Raw genomic sequence first — 10,761 nt, 5'->3', positions numbered from 1 at the left:
AACTTTATAGCGTGGATGCGTCTGGATTGAAAAACCATTCACTCACGCTGACGGGAAGCCTTCTCCCTGAAGACCCCACCTGTAGTTCCACTCTACTCTCGTTAATAAGGCAGTCTTGGTGCCTGCTTCGATCATCCGAAAAATATGGTTTCAGATCAATTTTAGAATTGTTTTATGAGCAATACAATATGGCGACTTACATCAAACAAACTTTATAGCGTGGATGCGTCTGGATTGAAAAACCATTCACTCACGCTGACGGGAAGCCTTCTCTCTGAAGACCCCACCTGTAGTTCCACTCTACTCTCGTTAATAAGGCAGTCTTGGTGCCTGCTTCGATTACCCGAAAAATATGGTTTCAGATCAATTTTAGAATGGTTTTATGAGCAATACAATATGGCGACTTGCATCAAACAAACTTTATAGCGTGGATGCGTCTGGATTGAAAAACCACTCACTCACGCTAACGGGAAGCCTTCTCTCTGAAGACCCCACCTGTAGTTCCACTCTACTCTCGTTAATAAGGCAGTCTTGGTGCCTGCTTCGATTATCCGAAAAATATGGTTTCAGATCAATTTTAGAATGGTTTTATGAGCAATACAATATGGCGACTTACATCAAACAAACTTTACAGCGTGGATGCGTCTGGATTGAAAAACCGTTCACTCACGCTCACCGGAAGCCTTCTCTCTGAAGACCCCACCTGTAGTTCCTCTCTACTCTCGTTAATAAGGCAGTCTTGGTGCCTGCTTCAATAATCCGAAAATAATGGTTTCAGATCAATTTCAGAATGGTTTTATGAACAATACAACATGGCGACTTACATCAAACAAACTTTTAGCGTGGATGCGTCTGGATTGAAAAACCGTTCACTCACACTCACGGGGAGCCTTCTCTCTGAAGACCCCACCTGTAGTTCCTCTCTACTCTCGTTAATAAGGCAGTCTTGGTGCCTGCTTCAATAATCCGAAAATAATGGTTTCAGATCAATTTCAGAATGGTTTTATCAGGAATACAATATGGCGACTTACATCAAACAAACTTTATAGCGTGGATGCGTCTGGATTAAAAAACCATTCACTCACGCTGACGGGAAGCCCTCTCTCTGAAGACCCCACCTGTAGTTCCACTCTACTCTCGTTAATAAGGCAGTCTTGGTGCCTGCTTCGATCATCCGAAAAATATGGTTTCAGATCAATTTTAGAAAGGTTTTATGAGCAATACAATATGGCGACTTACATCAAACAAACTTTATAGCGTGGATGCATCTGGATTGAAAAATCATTCACTCACGCTGACGGGAAGCCTTCTCCCTGAAGACCCCACCTGTAGTTCCACTCTACCCTCGTTAATAAGGCAGTCTTGGTGCCTGCTTCGATTATCCGAAAAATATGGTTTCAGATCAATTTTAGAATTGTTTTATGAGCAATACAATATGGCGACTTACATCAAACAAACTTTACAGCGTGGATGCGTCTGGATTGAAAAACCGTTCACTCACGCTCACGGGAAGCCTTCTCTCTGAAGACCCCACCTGTAGTTCCTCTCTACTCTCGTTAATAAGGCAGTCTTGGTGCCTGCTTCAATAATCCGAAAATAATGGTTTCAGATCAATTTCAGAATGGTTTTATCAGGAATACAATATGGCGACTTACATCAAACAAACTTTATAGCGTGGATGCGTCTGGATTGAAAAACCGTTCACTCACACTCACGGGGAGCCTTCTCTCTGAAGACCCCACCTGTAGTTCCTCTCTACTCTCGTTAATAAGGCAGTCTTGGTGCCTGCTTCAATAATCCGAAAATAATGGTTTCAGATCAATTTCAGAATGGTTTTATCAGGAATACAATATGGCGACTTACATCAAACAAACTTTATAGCGTGGATGCGTCTGGATTAAAAAACCATTCACTCACGCTGACGGGAAGCCTGCTCTCTGAAGAGCCCACCTGTAGTTCCACTCTACTCTCGTTAATAAGGCCGTCTTGGTGCCTGCTTCGATTATCCGTAAAATATGAGGTCTGTTCGATTCGGCTAGAAAGTTCTGAACTAGTTCTGTCCGAGTTCAGAGGAGTGCAGGAGTCGTGCAGCGGCGGCGCAGAACCAGTGCAGCCACCGCGTTAGGACTGGCGCTGTGATCGACTTCCGGAGTACCGATAAAACGGATGCGCAAGACGTCGTCTGCTTTTGCCGTCTGGCTGCGTCGTCATGGAATTTTGTCTGCTAGCGCTTGGATATTTGCGTTAGTTTTATATTACTTTTTTTTACAAAAATATTTTCCATGTATGTTTCTTTACATTACAAAGTGCGTGCAGCATCTAATGAAACATGTCTGCATTTTATATCGTCTGATTTCGTGCTGCGATCGCTTTCATAGACATTTCATCGACCACGTACCTGGATACCTTCGCGAGATCAAGATGACGATGTCCCGTCAGAATTTACTGGCCGCTGCAGTAGCGCTCATCGAAGACGAGAGCGACGATGAGCTCGACGACATCATCGCCCTCGCCTCGATTGTTTCGGCACGGACTGACAGGAACAGGGTTCCCCTGTACTACGAAAAGGTGATCGACACCTACTTCGATTTCGAATTTATGCGCTTGTTCAGGCTTTCGAGAGAGACACACGCGGAGCTGGCTGGTCGATATGAAGCTTCGGCGTTTTACCCGGATTCCGTTGGTGGACGACCGCAGATTTCGGCGGAGAAGACATTGCTGATTGTGCTTAGTTACGTAGGCACGAGAGCCACAATGTACCAGATTGCGGATCGCTTTGACATAACGGAGTCGTCCGTTCACCTCTGCATTGAAAGAGTTCTGAACTTTCTGAACAGTATCAGCGCACAAATAATCACCTGGCCTGACCAGGAAAGACGTCGGAGGAGCCAAGCCGGCTTCCTGAGGAAAACTAAGGGGAAAGGGCCTCACAAAACGATCGGGGCGATTGATGGATGCCATGTAGAAATCCTGCGACCAACAGAGTCTCCGAACTCCTACTACAATCGGAGCAAGTTTCATTCCATTGTCCTGCAGGGTATCTGCGATGATCAAAATCAATTCATCGACGTCTACATCGGGTTCCCCGGTTCAGCGCACGACGCCCGCATCCTGAAGGAGAGCCCCATCTTCGAGGACGCGGAAGCCAAGTGTGCGGGTGGGTACCTGCTGGGGGATTCGGCTTATCCCCTGCTGCCATACGTCATGACCCCCTTCAAGTCTTCAAAAGCGGCCCTGCCGTCCTGGAAGACTACGTATAACACGAAGCACGGTCAACAGAGAGTGACAATCGAAAATACTTTCGGGCTGCTCAAGCAGCGATTTCGGAGAATGTACTTGGTCGACAGCGCCAGCATCAGACAGTGCTGCCTTGTCGTTATGGGCGCCTGCGTTCTCCACAACCTCTGTAATGCAGAGAGAGACTTTTTCGATGACCTGAACAACGCCCGCCCGCCTGACCAAGTCACCAACGACGACGACCACGCGATCCAACCGGACGACGCCACAAGGAGTCTCTCCGAGCGGATCCGAGAGGCCATTGCTAAGACCGAATGTTAGGAAGCGATATCTACACCTGATCCTCCAAAAATATTCTTTTTTTTTTATTTTGTGTGTGTGTGTGTGCGTGTGTGTGAACATACAAAGATGGTACTTGAGCTTTGGAAAATGAAGCGTACCGACTTCATGAAAACACAATTAAACAAAGTAACGGGTTACTTCGTTCCTTCATTTCTGCGTACAGTATTATTTTGATCCAATATCCTAGTACGTTCGTATACCAGAATACATATATGCGGGCATGCACAGGTAGTCAGTGCCAGTGACTCCTAAAACGTAACATTGTTCCTAAAGCTATTTTCAACCTAACAACCAACAAAACCTAAAATAAAAAAAAAACAAAAAAACTAGATATGGCGGTAAAAAAAATACATGCTGCAAAACTCGGAAATAATTGTAAAAACTAAGAATGAATCGTGGGACTACAGAGGAGTGGCAAACAAAATCAGCAAGACAATTTGAACGAATTTATTCGTACGGCACATTTGTGCACCAGTCAAAACAATAACAAAAGAATAAATAAAACGGCCTGCGAAACAGTGAAACTGTAATCAAGTTCATTGAGGTGCATGAAGCACGTCTACTGTGCCGGCGCGCTCTTTTCGATTGCAGTCACGAGGCGCCCGAGAAGAGCCATCCGGTCCTTATGTCGTTTCTTGCGACTCTCCTCCATGTCGGCGAACACCTTGAGCAGCGAGCCCAGGACGGTTTCCCTCTTTCGCTTGCTCGGTGTACCGGCCGGAGCACGCTGGTTTGAGGGCGGAGCCACCCCTAAGGCAAGGGAGGAGGGTCCTGCCTCTGTCCCTCGGGAGGTTTCAACCTCGGCGCTGAAACATTTTTTTTTTTTATGTTACGTTGATTATACGTTTCTTAAGTACTTACCTGGTGTCTCCTTCCTTTTCAAGCACTCTTCCCGGCGCCAACAACACAGTTGGTGAAATATGGTGCTCTTTCTCGAGGATGTCATGAAGCTCGCTAAACCACAGAAACAGCACGTTTACAAGTGATGACCTATATAAAAAAATTAGTGAACGTACGTACTCCTCGTATTCAAAATGCACCCTAGAGTGGCCCGACTTGTTGTTTTTCGATTTGGCGTTCTTGTACGCTCTCTCCAAGGACTTCCACTTGTTTTCGGCCTGGTCAGCGGTGACAACGCCGCCGAACTCTCCGACGACGGTGTCGGCCAGCTGCTGCCAAAGGGCTCGTTTGGTCCTAAACATGATGTTTACTACGTATTAGCATGTATTATAAAATATATCCTGACAAAGACATACCTGAAACCCCCCTTTGCTCTCAGACGCTCTTTTAGTTCCTTATAACAGCCGATAAAGAACTTCGTCTTCACGGCACTCCACAGCTGCCCTTCGACGTCCGTTGTGGGTGGACGCGCAGGCTGCAGGACAGTTGGGTCTGCGTCCGGCTCAGAGGCAAAGACGAGCGTAACTCGTTCTCCGTCTTAAAGAATAGAATGCGAACATTGTAAACATCGATGTATAATCGCGAGGTGAATGACTGGCTTAAGCAAGTCATTCACGAAACGTAAGCAAGGCTGCGTAAGCAAGCCGACGCAGCCCTCTTACGATTTTTAACGTATTTAATTCGAGCTTATTCCTACCTTCGGTAACGTACACCATCCCGCTTCCGTCCACTACGGGCACACCATTTTCGTCCACAAGTGGGAAGACTTCCGTTTCTACGTTGTTGTGTATAACAAACATGCTTTAATGACCGAGCACAGCGAGCAAAAAAGAGAAGAGTCGTCTGCTTTCGTCGTCTGCTTTCGTCGTCTGCTACTGCACGAACGCTGAACTGGCTTCGGAGCCGGTGTAGGACGCCGATCTCACTACCCCTCCGCTCCGACTACGGTAGTGGTTTTGGCGTACGCCAAAATCAATACCGTAGTCATTTCGGCGTATGCCATAGTCAATACCGTAGTCTTTTTCGCATACCCCAAACACACTACCCTTACGCCAAATTCAATACCTTGAATAACGTCGGCTGAGCATGGGTTGAGCAGCTCCGCATTTCGCTAAAACTGGCGGAAGTAACTTTCTGCAGCATAACACCCTGATTGTTTGTTGTTGTTTGCGTGGTTGTTTGTATGAGCGGCGGAACGCGCGCGGCAGGCGTTAATTAATTGTGATTAGCGTTGATACGGCTGACGGCGCGCAGAGCTGAAGGGCACAAGCAAGGAAGCTTGGAGCGATTCTGTGTCGATGTGATTTGACATCGCTTCTTTCTGGTTCTTCGATCATGGTGCAAATGCAGGTGCCCGACTCCCGAGCGATTCGAAGGCAAGAGTGGTAGCCTGTCCGCTGGTCTTTCAATCGCATGCACTGTCGTCATTTTGGGCACAGCGGAAGAAAATAAGACGTTCACTATTTTAAATAGCGTGCGATCGGCCTGTCTAGGTTCTGGCGACACCGTTTCAGGCTGTAGATGAGAAAATTTAGCCACTACAGTACGACTGCTAGCCTGGGGTCTGCGCCTCACAACAGATCGAAACGGGTAGGGGTGGGGATCCCTGGCAGCGGGACCTTTCGCCGTACGAGCTGCGGTGCGCTAACACACTCGACTTCCGATACCCCCTTGGGTCACAGCGCTTGCTGAAAGAAGTTTGGACCGTTTTACGCAGATTTTGCAGTGCGTACGAGACGCGCAACAGCTACGTACTACGTCCTAGATGCCCAACTGAGGCTCGCTACTTGTGCGCGGCTGTCGTGATCTGCAGCTGGGAACAGTATGCTCGCCATGAAAACGTTGCAGTGAGAAGTACGGAAAAGTAATACTATAAAAGTATAGTATCTAAAACTGGCTTACATTGTCACTGAACATATGGAAATAAAACTGATTAGGAATGCCGATCAGATGGGTGGGAATGTTATATAATGTGCTCAAGTTATGTGTGGCGTCACGTCGGCACAGGAATTCAAACTAGTTGCCCCCACCCCCGCTCCTAAATTCTTCCAATGCTGCTGGCAGCTTTTTATATATATATATATATATATATTTATTTATTTATTTATTTATTTATTGTAACTTTAAAGGCCCCAACAGGAGCATTACATAAGGTGTGCGTGCGTGCGTGCGTGCGTGCGTGGGTGGGTGGGGGGGGGGGGGGAGTACATGAAAAATACAAAAGATCAACATATGAACAGACAGGTGGCTGATACCTACAGGGCTGGTGAGTATAATATAAACAGTGAGAACAAGTGTGTGTGAAATAAAACTGGTACATAAATACACTTGCTAAAAGAGTAATCGAAGCATTGCGGAACAAGACGGGGTTACCTATTGCCGGGCAAAACCAGGGTAATCGCCAACTCACACCAAGCATACCGGAGCTTCCAGTCGGGCTTGGTGCCCTGAAAAGCGCTGCAGGTGCTCAAAAACAAAAGACCCCCAAAGGAGCCCATAGAATTTAAATGGGTACCTGCCCACTCCGTGGTAGAGGGCAACAAACTTGCTCACCAGCAGGCCTGCGTGCTGACTTACCGGGCCACAGCCATGGAAGAGGTGCAGGACCAACCCATGGTGACCTAAAAGGAAATACTAGTCGCACTCTACCGCAAGACCCTAGATGACGCGTTGCTGACACATGAGGAAGTTCTTCACCCAGGGATGAGCAGGCACAAAGAACCCTCGGTGAACCTGGATCTGAAAAAAGATGCAGCACTGCGTTTTTTGAAGGCTAGCCCTGTTCCGTTTGCAATGTGTACCACAGTGGAGGCAGAACTCCGGATGCTCCAAAGCTAAGGCATAATCGAGCCAACACAACACTGAACGCTGTTGAAAAACTGGCGGTAAATCTGATGCGGGCTGTAACAAATTTTGTGGTGAGCGTGCTTGGAGGCACTATTTTTTCAACAGTGGACCTCACTAATAATAATAATAATAATAATTTTTATTTGCACGAGAAAGTTTGCCCACTCAGCGGCGTGCGAGGCTGGACAGAAAGGTTAATACCCTTACGCATGTGCGCCTGCTAGCCCGCCGCTGAGTAGGTATAAACATAAACAAACTGTAGTCGTAAGTACAAGATAACACATATACACGTATGGAAACAATGAATAATCAGAGGGGAAGATAAGAAAACTCGCTGTGCCCCAACCCACCCCCACGCAGACCACGGCAGAGGCCCCAGCCACAAGGCATTCCACTAGCTGTGTGTGACAGTGGAGACAGCAGATATGCTCACCATAAACACCATCAAAGGACGACACAGAGTGAAAAGGATGCTCTTGAAAATTTCGGCTGCCGCGGCAATTTTTCAGCTCTGCAAGGAGACAGTCAGGAAAACCCATCATGGAATTCTACCTGGGTAATGTTGTGACGATCTGGATCGGTCATCAAGATAACTGGGCACCGTGCTCAGGAAAGACATGTCAACGTCATCAACTACCATGCCAAAACTACTTCTTTTATTTCGATCATGAGCGCTCGCACGAGCCGCCTCAGAGCGATGTCTCTTGCAGCCCGTCACGTGCCAAGGGTTTTAAGTGTCGACCTGATATCACGCTGCCATGCAACAAACATTAAACAAATACTGCATTGAGCAATATGCACATGATTAAATAATGATATACATACGACGTGATAAATGAGAAAAAAAACTTATAAAGTTTACAAAATTCAGTCCCCAGGTAGAGGCTGCACAAATTTGACGACCGGCTTCAGTTTCTCCACATGCACTACATTGCGGCCAGTACCGTCCACGAGTTCAAGCTCGTAGTTCACGGGAGAGAGCCGGCTCACAATTTGGCGAGGGCCAGTAAATCATAGTGTTACCTTGACTCTGATGAGTGGGCTCTCCTACAACTCGAGCTAGTCCTTAAAAAGAACATACATGTGCCACTGTCAAAGTCGCTTTCTTGCTTTTCTTGAGCAAGCTTGATTTGTCTGGAGGTCACCTTCCGAGCTGCGTACCGCTGTCAAATGTGACACCAACGTTGGTGCTGAGGGTTGACAACTTTCCAAGGTTCTGAGACAGAAGTCCCCTGGCAAAAAAAGGCTTAATCAACGGAAAATGTGGTCAGTGTTCGCATTGCTGAGCTTAATTGTCTTGATGCCCACTGCAGCACCAGAGGTGATGTAACAAACTACTAATGACACCTTCCAGGCGGTAGGGGCATCAGGTTTTCACTTTTCTCCGTCAACAATGCAACAGACTCAAAGTGCCGTTGCCATTCCAGAAATTCTTGGGTCAGCTCTTGCCGGCATCACGTGACAAAGTGGCCGCGTCTCTTACAAATGAGACGGAGCGGACGAACTTCAGGGTATTGGGACGAAGAACATTGAAAGTCCCGCGAAGTTTTTGACACATGCTGAAGCGACACATGCTGCTTCTTTTGCTTCCCTGTTGCAGAAGGGTGCTGGTTACGATTGCTGTCGTCAGCGTTCCGATGAGGCGGTGGCCGGCCCTGCTTCAAGAGCAGGAAGGAGTGCGCTTTCTTTGTCCCTGCGCAGCTTGCACTCGCTCTGCAGCGAGAGCCGAAACCGGTGTCTTTGGTTGGCTGAAGACAACCTGGTCAAAGCAAAGGAAAGAGTCCAGCAACTCATTCAACGAAGCGAAGCCCCTGTCGAAGCATGCTTTCGTGCTTTGTGGAAGAGTGTGGCCAGGATAACCTTGCATTTCTCCGCCTTCGTCTCTGGGTAGCTGCACTCATGGATGAGCTCCAGTAAATGGAAGGCAAAGTCGGTGCAGGACTCTCCCGAGTGCTGACTTGTGCCGAACATCTTTTGTTTTGCCTCAGCTTCGTTGTCCTGGTTGTAACGACGACGGAAAGCTTTCTTCATTTGCTCCTACATTGTTAGCTTGGCCGTCTTGAGGTGGTACATAATCTACATGGAGTCTTTAGATGGTAGCTTGGATACAATCAATGGAATGGCCTCACCTGGTGCAACTTTAAACGTCTGGAACCTGAAATTTATCTGGTGAAACCAGGCGATGATGTCCGTGCGCAGCCGAGAAACCGAGCTGACAGTCACGTTGGTCAGCGACTGCAGTGTCTGCGGCTGACTCAGCTTGAACAGGAACCCTCTTCCTAGGTGCTTTGGACCTTTTTTTCTTTGCGGACTCTTGGAACAGTGTTTGTCAGAGTCCATGCTGCACGAAAACTCCGAGGACGAGGTTTTCGGCATCCTTGCCTCGAGCTGATCAAGACGATCCATGATGCTGACAGGTGCCAGCAGGCAAATTCAGTGTTGCCTGTAGCTGTGCGTTGAAGAATCTGAACGCAGACATTTTGAGCAGACTGCCTTTCCTGCGGGCAAGGATGAGCCCAACCCTCCCACAGTTCTGCTCATGTTGCAAGCGTTGACAAGGGCGCTATAGTCTGTTGCAGGTCAAGAATAGCATGAGAGTGGAGAAGAGGAAACAACCTCTACTTGTCATGATAGGTGGTTTGCTTCTCTCCAGTGTTCGCTCCGCCAATGTCGAGAGAGAGGGACAGAGACTTCTGCTATTCTTGACCTGCAGGAGACTTTTATGTTCCAGAAGCTGGCAGAAAAGACCACATAGAATTTCACCCTTTCGCACGTGTCTGAAGCAGTTCAGAGTAGAAATGTCGGAGGCCCCAGAGAGGATATTTTTGACCTATTCAAGGGTTTTGTTACGCTGCTGCTGCTGCTATTCATTCTGAGAACTGCAGTCCCCTGCACGCGCGATAACCCCGCTGTGGGCCTGTGCATGCAGTACATGAAACGACACCACCTGTCTTGTGCACAGCCGTCTGTCCCCTGTGAGCAGTTATGACGTCACCAAGCATGTGCACAATAGCTGGTGAGATCAGTGTGTTGGTGACATGATGTTGTTTAATGCAGGGATCATGTGTTGTGATACCAATGGATCCACGGTCTGGGTCGCTGACTCTGGTGCACTCCGTATACCTCAGAATCATCGCCATGAAAGCCTGTGCCAGAAGCTATATATCTAATGGCCAGGAATTGGGGAAAATAGCATATATGGGTGTAGCACAATATGGTCCCAGACAATATGGTCCCAGACAAAATGGTCCCGGGCGAAATGGTCCCGGACAGTATGGTCCCAGACAAAATGGTCCCGGACAATATGATCCCGGACAATATGATCCCAAACAATATGGTCCCTAGCGCAAACCTGGACAAAATGGTCCCGAGTAAAATTTCCGACACATTTGACGCACTGTCTAAAATGTCACTGATATCTGCAGCGATTACTTT

At 47.6% G+C, this 10,761-nt stretch overlaps 2 protein-coding genes across 2 annotated transcripts; one reads left to right on the top strand and one right to left on the bottom strand.

Annotated features, from left to right (window-relative positions):
- The first annotated feature begins 2,319 nt into the window (after positions 1–2,319).
- On the top strand, positions 2,320–3,573 carry LOC115314043 (protein ALP1-like). The gene has a single exon (XM_040220651.3). It carries the CDS (start codon positions 2,323–2,325, stop codon positions 3,556–3,558), a length of 1,236 nt encoding a protein of 411 aa, XP_040076585.3. The 5' UTR covers positions 2,320–2,322; the 3' UTR covers positions 3,559–3,573.
- Positions 3,574–4,138: 565 nt separating this feature from the next.
- On the bottom strand, positions 4,139–4,912 carry LOC120848638 (the record flags this gene model as incomplete). Its single annotated transcript, XM_040220650.1, has 4 exons — positions 4,139–4,385; positions 4,441–4,533; positions 4,600–4,773; positions 4,836–4,912. Coding segments are annotated over 4 exons (591 nt in total), but the record flags the coding sequence as incomplete, so codon positions are not given.
- Positions 4,913–10,761: the final 5,849 nt, after the last annotated feature.

This window comes from Ixodes scapularis, unplaced genomic scaffold, assembly GCF_016920785.2.
Source record: "Ixodes scapularis isolate PalLabHiFi unplaced genomic scaffold, ASM1692078v2 PGA_scaffold6__148_contigs__length_123643588, whole genome shotgun sequence".
Classification (NCBI taxonomy): Eukaryota; Metazoa; Arthropoda; class Arachnida; order Ixodida; family Ixodidae; genus Ixodes; species Ixodes scapularis.
This window is presented reverse-complemented; position numbering and strand designations above follow the sequence as displayed.

What these genes read in the sequence shown, in the direction of transcription:
- LOC115314043 (XM_040220651.3), top strand. Translation starts at nt 2,323, where the DNA reads ATGAAACATGTCTGCATTTTATATCGTCTGATTTCGTGCTGCGATCGC.